This window comes from Aotus nancymaae, unplaced genomic scaffold (genome assembly GCF_030222135.1).
Source record: "Aotus nancymaae isolate 86718 unplaced genomic scaffold, 86718_ANA_hifiasm-v0.15.2.pri h1tg000014l, whole genome shotgun sequence".
NCBI classification, from domain to species: domain Eukaryota; kingdom Metazoa; phylum Chordata; class Mammalia; order Primates; family Aotidae; genus Aotus; species Aotus nancymaae.
In genome coordinates, this window is record NW_026988425.1 from 112,785,259 (window position 1) to 112,803,595 (window position 18,337).

The 18,337-nt window shown below is 43.9% G+C and overlaps 1 protein-coding gene across 9 annotated transcripts in view; it reads left to right on the forward strand.

Moving 5' to 3' along the window:
• Positions 1–18,337, forward strand: part of FAM169B (Protein) — a 92,469-nt gene that overhangs the window by 50,171 nt on the left and 23,961 nt on the right. For 8 of the 9 annotated variants that reach the window (XM_064376258.1, XM_064376257.1, XM_012438703.3 and 5 more), the window contains exons 4-6: positions 2,923–3,008; positions 9,470–9,647; positions 17,953–18,135. In XM_064376258.1, the coding sequence (XP_064232328.1) occupies positions 2,923–3,008; positions 9,470–9,647; positions 17,953–18,135 (447 nt within the window). The remainder of the gene's footprint in view (positions 1–2,922; positions 3,009–9,469; positions 9,648–17,952; positions 18,136–18,337) is intronic. The other variant, XM_064376259.1, reaches the window with a different exon arrangement.

Consider the following 18,337-nt stretch of genomic DNA (forward strand, 5'->3'; position numbering starts at 1 on the left):
GAAAAATACCAAAGTAACTTTGGTGTTTAAAATGTGATTCTTGTACATTTAAAAATAACAGAAAGAATAGAATCAGATTGTTTGTGACACAAAGGATGTAATGCTTGAGGGGACAGATACACCATTTTTTTGTCTTTTCTTTTTTTTTTGAGACAGAATCTCACTCTGTTGCCCAGGCTGGAGTGCAATGGTGCAATCTCGGCTTACCGCAACCTCCGTCTCCTGGGTTCAAGCAATTCTCCTGCCTCAGCCTCCCGAGTAGCTGGGACTACGGGCGTGCGCCACCATGCCCAGCTAATTTTTGTATTTTTAGTAGAGACGGGGTTTCACCATGTTGACCAGGATGGTCTTGATCTCTTGACCTCGTGATCCACCCGTCTTGGCCTCCCAAAGTGCTGGGATTATAGGCGTGAGCCACTGCACCTGGCCTTTCTCTTTTTTTTTGAGACAGAATCTCACTCTGTTGCCCAGGCTGGAGTGGAGTGGTGCAACCGTGACTCACTGCAGCCTTAACCTCTAGGGCTCAAGTGATCCTCCAAGCTCAGCCTCTCAAGTATTTGGGATGACAGGCATGCGCTACCACACCCAGCTAATTCTTTGATATTTTTCACAGAGATGGGGTTTTGCCATGTTGCCCAGGCTGGTCTTGAACTCCTGGGCTCAAGCGATCCGCCCACCTCTTCCTTTCAAAGTGCTGGGATTACAGACGTAAGTGCCCAGCCGATACTCCATTATTATGCATTGCATGACTGTATCAAAACATCTCAGGTATCCCATAAGTATATACATTTACTATGTACCCACAAAAATTAAAAATGGAAAAATATTACAAAAGAAAAAAAAATGTAGTTTTTAAGCAAGGGAAGGAAGGTCGCCACGTGGAGACAAGGGGCAGAGACCATGATGGGATTTAGAGCGACCACGCAGTAGGGATGGATTGTCAGGGTAGAATGAAATGGGGACCGGGTGATGGGCTGTCTCAGCCATCAGTGGAGATGGTGGTGGCCTCACCCAGCTGGGATCCGGGGCTGGAACCAGGAGGATAGATTTTGGTATGAGGCAACGGGAGGAACTGATGGAACATGGTGATGGCAGCATGAGGGGAGGAGGAGAGATCAACTCATTGATGAATAGACTCAGCACTTCCCATGTGCCAGGCCCCATGCTGGGCATTTCAGTATGGATCCTCATGGGAACTTCCCAGCCACCTGGGGTGATGGGTTTGGGCAACTCCAATAAGGAGTGTGGGGCTTAGTGAACTTGAAGTCGTGTCCAGGTCTCCCCTGCTGAGCAGCAGGGTCCATGTCTACCCTTGGAATGGTGCCAGGGCTGCTTCTGAGGCAAAGTCAGCAGGCCTTGGGGATGCTTGGAGTAGGGGACGGGGGAGGAGGGGAGATGTCCCTGCCCTTCTCCTGTAAATCTTAGCCCCAGGACTTTCTCATCCAAAGACACCTCCTCCACCCCATGTGATTCACCCCATTCTTAACACCGGACCCATCTCCAGCCTCTTAGAAGGAGCACTGACTTAGGAGTCCAGTGGCCCAGGGCTGAACCCCACCTCAGCCCCTTCTAGGTGGCTGCCTGCAAGTCATTTCGCCTCACAGAGCTTCAGTCATCCTCCTTAGAAAAATGCTGGTAACAGTTTCATGGTGAGAATGAAAGAAACTCATGTAAAAGAGGTCAGCACCTAGCCCAGCGCCACGGTGATGGCTCAGTACACAGGTATTAAGGCAGTTTGTTTAACGACCTTAGCCCATGTTGAATTTTGCTTAATTGGGGAAATTCTGGGCTGTGGCACGTGGTTGGACTTTGATAAGTGTTTTTAACATGAAAAGAATTGGCCGGGCATGGTGGCTCACGCCTGGAATCCCAGCACTTTGGGAGGCCGAGGTAGGTGGATTACTTGAGGTCAGGAGTTCAAGACCAGCCTGACAAACATGGTGAAACCCCATCTCTACTAAAAATACAAGAATTAGGCTGGGCGCGGTGGCTCAAGCCTGTAATCCCAGCACTTTGGGAGGCCGAAGCGGGTGGATCATGAGGTCAAGAGATCGAGACCATCCTGGTCAACATGGTGAAACTCCATCTCTACTAAAGATACAAAAAATTAGCTGGGCATGGTGGTGCGTGCCTGTAATCCCAGCTACTCAGGAGGCTGAGGCAGGAGAATTGCCTGAACCCGGGAGGCGGAGGTTGCGGTGAGCCGAGATCGCACCATTGCACTCCAGCATGGGTAACAAGAGCGAAACTCCATCTCAAAAAAAAAAATATATATATATAAATTAGCTGGGCATAGTGGTGCACGTCTGTAATCCCAGCTATGTAGGAGGCTGCGGCAGATGAATTGCTTGACCCTGGGAGGCAGAGTTTGCAGTGAGCCGAGACCGAACCACTGCACTCCAGCCCGGGTGACAGAGTGAGACTCCATCTCAAAAAACAAAAAACAAACTAATATAAAACAACAATTAGCAGGGCGTGGTGGCTCACACCTTTAGTCCCAGCTACCCAGGAGGCTGAGGCAGGAGAGTTGCTTGAACCTGGGAGGCAGAGCTTGCAGTGAGCCAAGATTGTGCCACTGCACTCCAGCCTGGGCAACAGAGCGAGACTGACTCAAAAAAAAAAAAAGTAATTCTTACTCATTGAATTTGTCAGTATTGGTGTGTATCCTGCTGTGCCCCCAAATATTGCGATGTGTCCTGTTTTGGCATCACCAACAGCCCACCTCTGAAACATCTATGAAGTCCTCTTCATGTGAGAGTGATCACTCTTTGTTGGTCAGTAAATTCAGCTCTAAAAATATCACCTGCTTTCCCCACAAATCATCTTCCCTTTGCACCTTGTCAGTGGCTCTGTGCTGTGAAGCTGCCCATCTGTTGGCCAGTTTGCTGTGTGCACATTATCGTCTCTTGGCTTCCTCTCTAGTTGTGGCTGTTTACTTAAAGGAATCCTGGTGGTCCACGGAAGATGCAATAAGAACCTCTGATCCGGCAAGAGAAGGGCTGATGAAGGTGAGTCAATGCAATTTTAAATGAACTTTGCAAAAGAGATTTTAAAAGTCACAGCGCTTACTATCGTGTTGATAATTTAAAGCAGTTTAGCCCATGTCTTTGTCTAATACCACAGAGTACCACAAAACAGAAATGCATTGTCTCACAGTTCTGGAGACTGGGAAGTCTGAAATCAAGCAATCCACAGAGTTTTCTTTTCAGAGCTGTAAAGGAGAATCTGTTCCTGGCTTCTCTGCTAGCTTCTAGTAGCCTCAGGGGTTTCTTGGCTTGTAGCTGACCTTCTCCTTGTATTTCCACGTTGTTCTCTCTATGTCTGTCTCTGTCAAAATCTTCCTTTTTTTTTTTAGAGACAGGGTTTCATCACGTTGGTCAGGCTGGTCTCAAACTCCTGACCTCAGGGGATCCGCCCACCTCAGCCTCCCAAAGTGTTGGGATTACAGGCGTGAGCCACTGCGCCCAGCCTAAAATCCTCCCTTTTTATAAGGACATCAGTCATATTGGATTAGAGACCAACTTAATCCCCTCATCTTGCCTCATCAGTGGACTCTGTTTCCAAATAAGGTCACGTTCACACAACCGGGGGTTAGGAGGTCAACAGCTTTTTGAGGGTGACAGTTCAATCCATAACACCCTACCACCAAGGAAAACAGCACTGATATCTGGCTATTGATAAGTCTATTTTACTTTACTGAGTGGCCCCTCATGTCTACATTTTAAAACTTTAATATACACCATCTCTCTGTTGTATGGGAAACTTCTGCTTAGTGCATTCGGGTAGCGTTTATTGGCACTTAGCATGAGTTATAATTGTAGATATTTTCCTGTATGTTACCTGAGACTCTATAGGGATTATCTAATTTCAGAACCTTCAAGGTATTTGTTTTGTAAGATGAACCCATTGAAGCTGAGTCACACAGCCAGTAAGTGATTTAGCTGGGTGCAAACATCTGTCTCCTTGACATCAGGCCTGGTGATCTTTGAAGAGCTCTGCCTCTGTTGAGCAGTTGTAAAGCAGGGAACTGGGATGGCAGGCGTGAAGGCAGGAGCCAGAGCAGCTTCTCGGAGGTCCAGGCAGAGTCCTCTTGGCTGAATTTTGGCTGGTGAAGAGGCTAAGGAAGGAGCTAGTACCCAGCTGAGAGTTTGGACTGTGTGCCTCACATCTGCCCATTTTCATTTGATTGGTATATTTATCTTAATTCCATATGTAGGAAGAAGGATGTTGCTTCCCTGCTGCCCTGAAATGTGTGATCTTGTTCACAGTTGTCTGGAATCCCATTCGGTCCCCTTCATAGAGCCCTGTAAATACTGAATGAAATAGAAGTGTTCTTTCGGGTTCAGTATGGAGAATGGCTAAGAAACAAAATACAATTAAAAGATAAAAAAATTCAGGACCTAAAGTTCTACAAAAAGAGAGGGGAAATAGTCCCAGGCACAACACTTCAAAGATCCCCAGCCTGATGTCAAAGAGATGGAAGTTTGTACCCAGCTGCATCCCTTACTGGCTGTGTGACTCAGCCTTGCTGTCTTCATCTATACAACAAATACCTCGAAGGTTCTGAAATTAGGTAATCCCTATAAGGGGTCTGGTCTCAGGTAATGTTCCCAAGTTGGTAACCCAGGTTTTTTTTTTTTTTTTTGAGACGGAGTTTCGCTCTTGTTACCCAGGCTGGAGTGCAATGGCGCGATCTTGGCTCACCGCAACCTCCGCCTCCTGGGTTCAGGCAATTCTCCTGCCTCAGCCTCCTGAGTAGCTGGGATTACAGGCACGCGCCACCATGCCCAGCTAATTTTTTGTATTAGTAGAGACGGGGTTTCACCATGTTGACCAGGATGGTCTCGATCTCTTGACCTCGTGATCCACCCGCCTCGGCCTCCCAAAGTGCTGGGATTACAGGCTTGAGCCACCGCGCCCGGCCGTTTTTTTTTCTTTCTTTCTTTTCTCTTTTGCTGAGCATATAAAAAAAATTAGTTCTTGATTTTTTTTTTCTAAACAAGAGCTTCATCAGGATAAAATTCACACATCATAAGCTCCATTCTTTTAAATTATACAATGCAGTGACTTTTAATATATTCACAAAGTTCCATTGCAGTCACCACTAATGCCAGAACATTTTCATCATTTTAAAAAGAGGTCGGGCGCGGTGGTTCACGCCTGTAATCCCAGCACTTTGGGATGCCGAGATGGTGGATCACAAGGTCAGGAGATCCAGACCATCCTGGTCAACATGGTGAAACCCCGTCTCTACTAAAAATACAAAAAAATCAGCTGGGCATGGTGGCATGTGCCTGTAATCCCAGCTACTCAGGAGGCTGAGGCAGGAGAATTGCCTGAACCCAGGAGGCGGAGGTTGCGGTGAGCCGAGATCGCGCCATTGCACTCCAGCCTGGATAACAAGAGCGAAACTCCGTCTCAAAAAAAAAAAAAGAAGCTCTCTACCCATTAGCATCACTCCCCATTCCTGTCTTTCCCCAGTCCCTGGAAACCACTAATCTGCTTTCTGTCTCTATGGATTTGCCTATTCCAGCTATTTCCTATAAATGGAATCATACAACAGGTAGTCTTTTGTAAACAGCCTCTTTAACTTAGCATAATCTTTTCAGAGTTCATCCGTTGTAGCGTGCCTCAGTACTTCATTCCTTTTTTGGGCTGATTAATAGTCCATTGTATGGATATATCACATATCATTTATCCATTTTTCAGTTGATAGACATTTGTGTTGTATCTACTTTTTGACTCTGTTTAATACTACTTCTATGAGCGTTGGTATGTAAGTTTTTGTGAGGATACATCTTTTCAGTTCTCTTGGGTATATGTCTAGAAGTGGCATTCCTGGTCATGTGGTAACTCTATGTTTCATATATTGCGGAACTGTTCAGCTGCCTTCCCAGCAGCTGCACCATTTTGCATTCTCAACAGCAGTGTCTGAGGGTTTCAGTCACTCCATATCCTCGCCAACACTTGTTATTGTTGTTTTAATGTTCTCCATCCTAGTAACTGTGAAGTGGAATCTCACTGTGGTTTAATTTGCATTTCAGTGATGGCTAAGCATGGTGAGCATCTTTTCATATGCATATTTGCCATCTATACCTCCTCTTTGGGAAAATGTCTATGAAGATTCTCGCCCCACTTTTAATTGGGTTATTTGACTTTTTACTCTTGAGTTGTGAGAGTTTTTCATATGCAGTATTCTAGACACAAGTTCTTTATCACGTATTTGATTTGCAATTATCTTTTTCCCATTCTGTGAGTTTTCTTTTTTAGGTCTTGTTTTAATCAATTCAGTAGATATTATTTTGAAAGGGTTTTCTTTCAGCGCATTAGAAATGGCCTGAGATTCAGCAAATGAGAATGATGTGCCCAGTGTAGTGCCTGGCATCTTGGTTTGCGTTGCTGTCCCAGCTCTGGTGCTGCAGGTGGACGAGGTGGCTACTTAATGATTGACTGTTTTGAATACTACAAAAGAATGTGAATGGCTCTTTAAATAATTTTTTTGGAACAAGAGTTGTTACTCCCTTCATTTGTCATCTCTTCTTCTAATTCTAAATGAGAAAAACCCCACATTTTCTGACAATGTGGCCTATATTACGAACAGAAAGAAACTTGGGTGCTATTTCCACTTAGCAAACCATGTTGTAAAGATCTATCCTTTCCCAGCTGCACATGGGAATATTTCCCCTCTCTGTAGAACTTTAGGTCTTGACTTTTTTCTTCTTCTTTTAATTACATTTTGTTTCCTAGCCAGCTCTCTTCTTCACAAATTACTAAAAAAAAGCCACAAGATTTCTTCATGTTTTTCCTGTTAACATAATTAGTGGTCCTAACGAGGGATGTGAACTGGATTTTAGTTTTGTGTTTTCAGAAACATTTCTGAGTCAAAATCACATGTCACACATTTTCCTCCCCCATAATGAAATTGGACAAATTAAGTACATTTTCTTTTTCTCCTTTTTCTCCTGCCAGTTTTTGATTGGATATTTCCCTTCTGCCAGATGCAATCTGCTTTTGTCTTCTGGCTTTCTTCTGAACTTTTTGGTTTTATAAGTTGAAAAATATAACCTCCCCCGTGACACCGATCTGGTTTTGCGACTAGCTAGATTTCTTAACGTCTGAACTTGATTTGGCTGCCGCTGTCTGAGATACAAAATGTGATGGCTTCTCAGAGCCAAGCTAGTGTGGTTTTCACAAATCTTTTTCTCATTTAAGATTTAGCTCCAGATGAAGGTGAAATATTTTACATTCTGGCCAATTCGTAAGTTTACTGGCACTGAACACTTTGTGCCGTTTGCTAGATGCTGCAAGCTGCCTTATTTTTTATTATCAGATCATTTGAAAAACATGAAAGCATTTTAGATACCACATGAGTGACCTTCTCCCTTGACCAGAGAGAGGAACTGAGACTCAAAGAGGTTGTGAGTTGCTGAAGATCTCTCAGCAGATCCAGCGTAATAGCCCACAAACCACGAGTGATGATGATGATGATCATCATCATCTAAGGGTCAAGTATTAAATATAAAATGAAGTATTAATATTTGTATTAAACTTCCCCTTTCCCCAAATCTCATTTCTAATGGGTGAATATGAAGAAGGAAACCACAGGCTGGACTGGAAAGCTGCAGCCTGTTGTTTTGTGTCTGCCTCTGAGAGACCCCTTGCCCAGCTGTCTCACGTCCTCTTTGAAATAAGGCAGGGAAATCAATAAAGGTCATCACCCTCTTTGAGCTTCAATTTCTCCACCTATGAACCAGGATCTCCCCAGCAGGTGGCGACACTCAAATGGTAGCTTGTGGGTGGATGTCATGGGCCAGTTAGTGGCATTGTTGATATGGAGGAAATGCATAGGATGGAGTGACAAACACACAGACACGCAGAGGCTGTCACCTACTCACACAGAGGTTGTCACCTAGCAGTGTTACAGAGTAAGCTGCAATACAGCAGCATTGTCACTTTGTAAATAGCTGATTGGTTTCATCTCATGCCACATTTTAGCAGTTGCTCGTGGCTGTCTGGAGGGCAGTGTTAAGGAGGCTTCTGAGACCATGTCCGTGCTTACCTGGACAGATAGGTCTGCTCTGAATCCAGGAGTGGGAGATGTTGGTTTCTGCCACCTATTTGCCATCTGTGGGCTATACAAATGCAGAGCATTTTAACAGGCAGGAGCATGAAGTCATTTTGACTTGTGAAGGGGAAAGCTTCTAACTGTGTGGGCCTGACTTTGACCACAATACGATTTCCTCACTTGTGATGACTTTGCTACAGGCAAGAGACCGTTCTATCTTACAGCCTTAGAACGAGATGTGCTCCGAGTCCCAGTAATTCTCTGGGATTGGGACACCAGTGTGTGCTCCGAATCTGTCACAAGCCATTGAAAATCGCTTGCTTTTGGTGTAGCAATTGATCTCCCACATTATTTACCCTCCTTCTGAGGGCCAAAATTCTGGGGCCTGCCATCATGAAAATGGCAGATTGGGTTTATTTTAGGACACATCTAGCCAGTCAGTTGAAATGGGTTGCTCTGGCTCCCCTATTTTAATTTCCTGTTTCCTGTTTTGTTGCTGTGTGATGGATTGTGCTTTGTGGTCTCACATTCCTGGTCTGTGGCCCTAGGGACCCAGGGGCTGCCTCTGGCATCGTTCCCTGCTCCTGGAGGCTGCATGCTGTAAAAGGCCAGTGATGTGTGTAAGGCAGGTTGCCTTGCCGGGAGCATGGACGCACACCCCCCCCTTTGCCGGGAGCTCGGACGCTCCCCACTTCCCTCGCAGGGAGCTCGGACACACCCCCCTCCCCTTGCCGGGAGCTCGGGCACACCCCCCTCCCTCACCGGGAGCTCACACACACATCTCCTTCCCTAGCCGGGAGCTCGGACACACCCCCCCCACCACTGGGAGCCCGGAAAAAAGCCCGGCCAGGACCTGCCCGATACCATTTTGTCCCATCCGGGCCCCACTCCCTGCCTACCATTTTGTCCCATCCGGGCCCCACTCCCTGCCTGCCATTTTGTCCCATCCGGGCCCCACTCCCTGCCTGCCATTTTGTTCCATCTGGGCCCCACTCCCCACCATTTTGTCCCACTCACCTTGGGCACAACCAATCAAACGCCTCCACTCTCTATAAAACCCCACGTCTGAGAGGAGTCTGCGTGACTTCTCCAGCCCCTCCTGTCAGGCCGCAGAACCTCGTCCGGGAGCCTGAATAAATTCCTTCACATCAGATCTTCTTGTGCTGGCCTCAGTTTCTTTCCTTTTAAACTTGGCGAGAACAAACCTTACAATGTGGAAGCCTCTGTGAGTGGCCGTGATTCATGTGTTGGCTCTTTCAGCATGAAAGGAATCTGTGATGGAGCAGCTCACACATGGCCCCGACATGTGGGTCACATCCAATCACAGAATTTATTGCATCTGATTTTCCTCTCTGGTCTTACTTGATTGTTGTTGTACTTTTTCTTTCTTTTTTTTCTACAAAGGTTCAGTCATTTGGGGAAAGGATTGTGCTTTTCATTCTAAACGTCATTATTTTTGGAAGATTGGAGAGAAATTTGGATGACGATGACATGTTTTTTCTACCTCACTCCGTGAAGGAGCAAGCTAAAATCCTGTGGAGACACGGAGCGGCTGTTGGGTTTTACACAACCAAGATGAAAGGTGAGGGGTGCGCAGCCACTACTTCAGGCTGGGCTGAGTGGGGCTCTCCAGGGGTCTGCCTGCCCCAGAGGGCTCCCTCAGCACCGGCTATGTGGAGAGAATCTTCTAGCACAGGAAGTATCTTGGATTAAGTTGGTGTAAATAAACCCCATGTATGGATTCCATTTCCACCAGATTTCTTGTCTTAGGGGCAAACACGTGAAAAGCATGTCCCTTTGATTTCCAGGTAGTGCCACGTCCTTCCAGAAAAGAACTCACTGCAGTTAATAGTATAAAATTTCATCTCTTTCCTTTGGTGTTACTCGCTAGGTGTCAGGAAAAATACCATTGCTAGTAGCTGACACATGGAGCAAAAGCACCTTGGATGCCAAGATTTATAGACATGACCTCAGAAGAAAGGGAGTCAGGCCATGTTAACAAGGTTAGGATGAAGTCTGACTTGAAGGGCAGTGATCAACGCTAAGTGTGAGACTAGTACCATTTTGCTAAAGGGATGTGCCTCTTCTTCTTCTTCTTTTTTTTTCTTGATTGATGTCACCCAGGCTGGAATACAGTGGCATGATCATGGCTCACTGCAGCCTCAACTTCACTGGGTTCAGGTGATCCTGCCACTTCAGCCTCCTGAATAGCTGTGTCTGGCTAATTTTTGTATTATTTTGTAGAGACAGGGTTTTGCCATGTTGCCCAGGCTGATCTCGAACTTCTGAGCTTAAGTCATCTGCCTGCTTCAACCTCCCAAAGTGCTGGGGTTGCAGGTGTGTGCTACTATGCGTGGCCACTGGTCTTCTTCTTTAAATTTGCTTGCTTTCATTCATTGTTTTCTTTTTTTCTGAGATAGGATCTCACTTTGTCACCCAGGCTGGAGTGCAGTGGTGTGATCATAGCTCACTGCTGCCTCAAATTCTTGGGCTCAAGTGATCCTCCTGCCTCAGCCTCCCAAAGTGCTGGGATTACAAGCATGAACCACCACACCTGGCCTCTTTCTTTAATTTTTGCAGGCTGTCAACATCTCTCACCTAACTAATTCCAGCACTATCATTTGGTTGTCAAAAAGTTCTCAATTTTAGCAAAAATTAATCTCAGTAAACTGCCATGGATGTACTATGAGTTAAGTGTTTTTCTCAGGTGCTAAAGAGGCTGAGTTTTGTTCTGAGCCATGTAAACACTGTGTGTGTGCTTGACCTCTCCAGGATGAGATAAATGTGTGTTTCCCACTTTTTCGTTTTTCCTCAGTGAGATACAGCAGTTTCTTATCCAAACTATTTCTTCATTTCCTGGTTATTTGCAAAGTCAGTCGTAACTTTTTAGCTCCTGTGTCTTTCAGCTCTGTTCCTTGTGAATGCCTTTGCCCTTAGATTTTGATGCCCTTTCACTTTTTTGAATGGTCACATTCTTTCACCAGTTAAGATAGACCAAGGGGCCTAGAGAAAAATTAAAATGCAAAGGAGGCCGTTTGAATTCCTCTTTCCTGGGAGACTCCTTAGTGGTCATTTTCTACTAAATGGCTGTTTTTGAATCTGTAACCAAATCATTTGTGGTGCAGACATCCTACTAATAGTAACAAAAACTGTTAACAAATTCCAGCTCAATGTGTGAAACCACAGGTAGGCGGCAGAGGGAGCTTGACCTTGGTCTTGCCTGGTCCTGCTGCTACTCTTGGAGGCAGCGATACCAAGGTTTCTGATTCTGAGGAGGGGCGCAGGGATTGTCTGCAACTGCCATGCTCTTCCTCAGGCAGATTCAGAGCCTTGGAGCAGATAAAGTAGTTAAAGATGCTGAGCTAAGGCAGTTCAGACCAGGTGCTTGAATTCTGCCTCTTCCTTTTTGATGAATCCCACAAATTAAGTGAAAAGTTCCCTGAAGCTGTTTGTGAGATCACATTATTTTCATCAATGAACTGGTTTTTGAAGTGGCAATGGGCTGTTAGTTACTCAGTAATTTAGTTGTTTTAAAAAGTGTCAAACAGCAGAGTATGGTGGCTCACGCCTGTAATCCCAGCACTTTGGGAGGCCAAGGTGGGCAGATTACTTGAGCTCAGGAGTTCGAGACCAGCCTGGGCAACAGGGTGAAACCCTGTCTTTACTAAAAATACAAAAATCAGCTGGGCATGGTGGCACACACCTGTGGTCCCAGCTGCTTGGGAGGCAGAGGTGGGAGGATCCCTTGAGCCGAGATCACGCCACTGCACTCCAGCCTGGGTGACAGAGTGAGACTCTGTCTCAAAAAAAAAAGTATCAAGCCTCAGGTATTATTTTATAGCAACACAAAATGGACTAAGAGGTTCCCTTAGTATTTCTTGTAGTCCTGTTCTGCTGGGAACAAATTCTATTAATTTTTGTTTACTGAAAATACTTGTGCAATGTTTTAGTGGTTGTTGATCTGATGGCTATGAAATGATATCTTATTTTAAAGGCTTTCTCCAATTGTTGCTAATGTATAGATTTTTAAGTATTGATTTTGGGTTTGTCAGCCTTGTTAAAATCTCCTATTAATTCTGTAATTTGTTAGTAGTTTCTTTTGCTTTTTATTTCTGATTTTTTTGTTGTAGTAAAATACACATAAAATAAAATGTGTCTTACTCATTTTAAGTGTACAGTTCAGTGGTATTAAATATATTGATGATGATGTGTGACCATCACCACCATCCATCTCCAGAACTCGTTCCATATTATTGAATGGAAACTGTTCCCACTAAAAATAACTCTCCATTTCACTCTCTCTCCAAATTCTTGAAACTGCTATTTTAGTTTGTGTGAATCTGACGATGTTAGGTGCCTCATGTAAGTGGAATCACTCAGTATTTTTCCTTCTGTGACTGGCTTATTTCACTTAGCATAATGTCCACCAGTTTCATCTGTGTTATAGCATGTATCAGAATTTCCTTCCTTTTTTAAGGCTGAATGATATTCCATTGTATGTATATGCTACGTTTTGCTTGTTGATTCATTTGTCAGTGGAAACTCTGCTTTAGGTATATGCTCAGAAGTGGAATTACAGGATCATGTGGTAATTCTAGGTTTCATTTTTTGAGGAACTGCCACACTGTTTCCCATGGTGGCTGTACCATCTTACATTCTTACCAACAGTGCACAAGGGTTTTAATTTCTCCCCATTTTTGCTAACACTTTTTTTTTTTATAGTATCATCCTAATGGATGTGAAGTGGTATCTCGTAGTCTTGATTTGCATTTCCCTAATGATTACTGAGCATGTTTATATGTACTTACCGGCCATTTGTATATCTTCTTTGGAGGAGTGTTTATTCAAGTTCTTTGCCCATTTATATATTGGTTGTGTGTGTGTATGTAATTTAAATGTTAAAAAAATACAAATAAATATATAAAAATATTTTTTATATTAACTATTCCATAATCTAAACATATTTCAAGACATCACGTTGTATACCAAAGATGAATACAATATTTACCTGTTAATTTAAAAGATATGAATTTTAAAAATACTCATATTTGAATTGTGAATTGGTTGTGTATATGTATGTAATTTAAACATTTAAAAATACATACAAATAAATATATAAAATATATACAATATATTTATTTGTATTAGCTATTCCATAATCTATACATATTTCAAGACATCATGTTGTATTCCAAAGATATATACAATATTTACCTGTCAGTTTAAAAGATATAAATTTAAAAAATACTCATATTTGAATTGTGAATTTGTCTCAAATTCATACAAAGCAAAATGGTGGTTTCAAGAACTAGAGGGAGAGGGAAACAGGTAGTTATTGTTTAATGGGTACAGAGTTTCCATTTATAATATGGAAAGAGGTCTGGACATGGTGGTGATGATGGTTACATAGCATAATTCATATTTAAAGATTTTTAAATTGACAGATTAAATAGTGTATATATTTTTTGGTGTACGACATGGATTTCCTTACAATGGGCTTCATCTTTCTCTGGTGCCTCCCTGATAAGCTTAATAACTAACCTCCTAAATTCTTTTTCAGGTAAATCAGGGATTTCTTCTTTGTTTGGGTCCATTGCTGGTGAGCTAGTGTAATTTTTTTGGAGGTGTTAAAGAACCTTGTTTTGTCATATTACCAGAGTTGGTTTTCTGTCTCCTTCTCCTTTGGGTAGGTTCTGTCAGAGGAAGGGCTAGGGCTGAAGGCTTCTTTTGTTCCACGGGGTGTTCCCTTGATGTAGCACTCTCCCCCTATTCCTATGATGTGACTTCCTGAAAGCTGAGCTGTAGTGATCATTATCTCTCTTCTGGATCTAGCCACTCAGCAATTCTACCAGGCCCTGGCTGGTACTAGACGTTGTCTGCACAGAGTTCTGTGATGTGAACCATCTGTGGGTCTCTCAGTCGTGGATACCAACACAGTATTAGGAGTGTCTCCTGGGTCCTGCAGGAGCAATCCACTTCCTTCAGGGAGTCTATGGGTCCTCTCAGGTTTCCTGATTTATTTCTGCAGTTGTTCTGTAGCAAAAATTCACAGTGCGAGCCTCCACACGCTGCTCTGTCTGTCCCAGTCAGAGCTGCGATCTAGTCCTGCCTCTCATCTGCCATGATTCCCAGTGGTGTCTTTTGAAACAAACAGTTTAAAACATTGATGAAGTTAGGTTTGTCAATTGATTGTGTTTTTGGTGTTGAATCTAAGAACTCTGCCTAACCCAAGGTTGGGAAGATTTTTACTTTTTCTTTTTCTAAAAGCTTTATAGTTTTAGCTCTTACATTTATGTCCATGATCCATTTTGAATTATTTTATTTTGCATATGATGTAAGGTAAGGGTCCAACCTCATTTTATAAAATCCTAATACATTTAAAAATATGAATAGACTTTAAGAATAGTTTTTAGATTTATATAAAAATTGAGGGGCAAGTACAGAGTTCCTGTGTTTCCCCTCCCCCAACAATTTTCTCCATTAACATATTGCATTAATGTGGTATGTTTGTTGCAATTGATGAACCAATATTGATATATACGTTAGTTTTCTAGGGCCTCCATAACAAAATGCCACAGACTGGGTGGCTTAAACTAGGGGTCCCCAGGCCCCAGGCCATGGACCGGTATCAGTCTGTGGCCTGTTAGGAACTGGGCTGCACAGCAGGAGGTGAGTGCTGGGTAAGTGAGCGAAGCTCCCTCTATATTTACAGTTGCTCCCATTGCTCATGTTACCACCTGAGCTCTGCCTCCTGTCAGATCAGTAGCAGTATTACATTCTCATAAGAGCACGGACCCTATTATGAACTGTGCATGTGAGGGATCTACGTTGCTCCCTCTTTATGAGAGTCTAAAGCCTGATGATCTGTCATGATCTCCCATCATCCCCAGATGGGACCATCTAGTTGCAAGAAAACAAGCTCAGGGCTCCCACTGATTCTACATTATGGTGAATGTATACTTATTTCATTATATATTACAATGTAATAATAGAAATAAAGTACACAATAAATGTAATGCACTTGAATCATCCCGAAACCATCTTCTCCCCTTCCTGGTCCGTGGAAAAATTGTCTTTCATGAAACTGGTTCCTGGTGCCAAAAAGGTTGGGGACTGCTGACTTAAACAACGGAAACTAATTTTCTCACAGTTAGGGAGAGACTGTGAGAAAGGTCAAGGTGTCAGAAGCTTGTTTTCCTCAGAGGCCTCTCTCCTTGGCTTGCAGATGGCTGCCTTCTCATTATGTCCATACTTGGTCTTTTCTCTACTTGAGTATTGCTGGTGTCTTCCTGGGTGTCCAAATTTCTTCTTACAGGGACACTAGTCAGGTTGGACTAGTGCACACCCTAATGGCCTTGTTTTAGCTTTGTGACTTCTTTTAGAGGTCTTATCTCCAAAGATAGCCACCTTCTGAGGTCCTGGGGATTTGTGAATGTTGGAAACACACAGTTCAGTCTGTAAGAATAGATAGTTATTAACTGAAGGCCATAGTTTACATCAGGGCTCACCCCGTATTGTACCATCTGTGGGATGTGACAAATGTTTAATGGCGTGTGTCCACTGTTCTAATATCACACAGAGTAGTTTCACTGCCTAAAAATCCTCTGTGCTCTGCCTATTCATCCTTCCTACTCCCGGCCCTGGTAACCACACATATCAGATTTTTTTTTTTTTTTTTTTTTTTTTTTTTGGTGAGATGGAGTCTTACTCTGTCACCCAGGCTGGAGTGCAGTAGCACGATGTTGGCTCACTGCAACCCCCCCCTCCCCAGATCAAGCAGTTCTCATGTCTCAGCCACCCAAGTAGCCGGGACTACAGGCAAGAGCCACCACACCTGGCTCATTTTTTGTATTTTTGAGGAATGCATTGTTAAGCAGTTGCATCATTGTGTGAACATGATACGATGTTCCTATAAGACTCAAAGGCAGAGCCTGCTGCACACCTAGGCTGTAGAGTATGGCCTGTCATCTCTAGGCTACAAACCTGTACAGCTTGTTACTGTGCTGGTTACTGGAGGTGATTGTAACATAATGGCAAGTATTTGTCTATCTAAACCTGTGCTTAGTTGTAGAATTACAAAGAAGATTTTGATAGAGCTAGCATTGAGTTTACAGATCATTTTGGGAAGAATTATCTTATTAATTGAGTCATCCAATCTGTGAACATAGAATTTCTCTTCATTTATTTAGATCTTCCTTAATTTCTCTCAACAATGTCTAATAGTTTTCAGTATTCAAGACAATTCTTTTCTTAAACATACTCTTAATTATTTACTTCTTTTAAAATACCATTGTAAATGAAATTGCATCTTTATTTAATATTAAGCCTTTTTAGTTTTGGAAGACTTCACAATTACAAGAACATTGCTCTCATCTTCTATATATTGAAATAATATAATTGCAAGCAAGTTGGTACTCTCATCTCAAGTGCATCGAGGTTGAAATCCTAAATATTTTATAGTTACTGTCTCAAGAGAAATGAGTCTCTTTATTGACCACAGATAATTTATTTTTAAATTCATTTTTGGTATGAAATAGTAAGCTTATTTAGCTAATTCTTTTGGTTGGCATTTTAGGCTGAGCTCAGCTGGGTGGTTTTCTAGTCTAGGTGGGCTTTTCGTGTATTCACGGTGACCTGCTTGTTAGGTGCCTCTGCTGCTTGGGGCTGGCTAGACATTGGCTGGGACCGCAGCAGTGCCTGGGCCATATTCCTTTCATGGTAGCGGGCTACCCTGGGCTTGCTTTTGTGGTGTGTTGCAGAGATCCGAGAGGGAACACAGGTGCACTGTACCCCAGGAGGCCTAGGATTAGGGTGGTGGTGCTGTCACTCTGCCTCATTTTGTTGACCAAAGTGAATCACAAGGCCAACTGGAATTGAAGGTGAGGGGAAATTGGTCCCATCTCTTCATGGGAGGAGCTTCAAAATCAGATGCAAAGGGGCATGAACATAGGAAGGAAGTAATCGTGGCCATTTTTGCAAACAGTTCACCATGGTGAGTGTATCTTTGCAGTTCGATCTGGCTGATTAGAATCTGAGTCATTTTTGTTTGTTTGTTTGGGAAATTACCCACTTCTGAATCTCGGGAGGGACAAATACCACTGCTTCCAACAGGAGCTGAAAATGCTCCGTATTTGTTTTCTTATTCCATTGCATCTAGGGCATGGGCACCTGTGCAGTTTAGAGGTGAGGAAGGTGAGCTGGTAAGCTCAGTGTGGAATTGGCATTCTGGTTACACTGTTGACAGCGGTGCCTGGCTGAAAGGCCATGTTCTCATTGGAGAAATGGCAACTGTGCTGGTGTTGACCTTGGTTGTAATACGGTTAAGCTGTGGGTGAAAAGTTGGGAGGGTGCCTGTTGTCACCTCTCTTGTTCTGCTGCAGCAGGGCCATCAATATTTCATGAGAAGTAGGGCCTGGTGCTGCATCTGTTTGGAGTAAGTGCATTTTGCTATAATTGGACATGGTGAGTCCTTGCTAGAGTTACTGAAACAAGTCTGTACCCTAGAGATGGGTCGAATTGGTCTCTTCAGGTTTCACTTCTGCAGGGAGACGGTTGATGTTGCCAGGTTTGCTCCAAGAGTCTCATTGAACCGTGTGCAGTGAAGGGAGGAATCTGAGGAGGGTGCTGCATGAGTATCCTCATTCTGCATCATCTCCCAGGTTCACCTTTCATTTCAGCCCAGTGGTCTAATATTATGTGAGTTTTTCAAGAAAACTGATCAGTCAACTGGAGAATGATCTGCTATTTTAGCCTCACTTGTTTAGCTTGTAAAACTGATCATGTTTCCATGAGGTACCCATGACTCTGGCTGTGCAGGGACCCTGCAGGGTCCTGGTAGGTCAGCCACGAGCCCAGGGGACAGTGTGTGTCTCTTTCTTTCCCTGCAGGCAGCCTGTGTGGCAGTGGCACAGGTGTGTGCTACCTGCTACCTGTCTTTGACACCGTGTTTGTCAGGAGGAAACACCGGCGCCAAGGCCTGGGAATGGCCATGCTGCGGGATTTCTGTGAGACATTCCCAGATGACGAGGCCCTGGGGGTCAGCTACCCAATGTCTTCTGCCATGTACCAAGGTAAACTCCCCTTGAATTGTACTGAAGCGTACGGCGATGGATAACACACATGCATTCCAGGGGATTCTGGAGGCGGAGGCCCTGGGGAGCCCTCGTGGGCAGATGCAGGCCTCGGTGCGGCAGCACGCACATGGGGGTTTCCTTCCCTCTGAGAAATCTCCAATTGCTGCAGCACAAGCTGAGACTTCATGTTTGATCACAA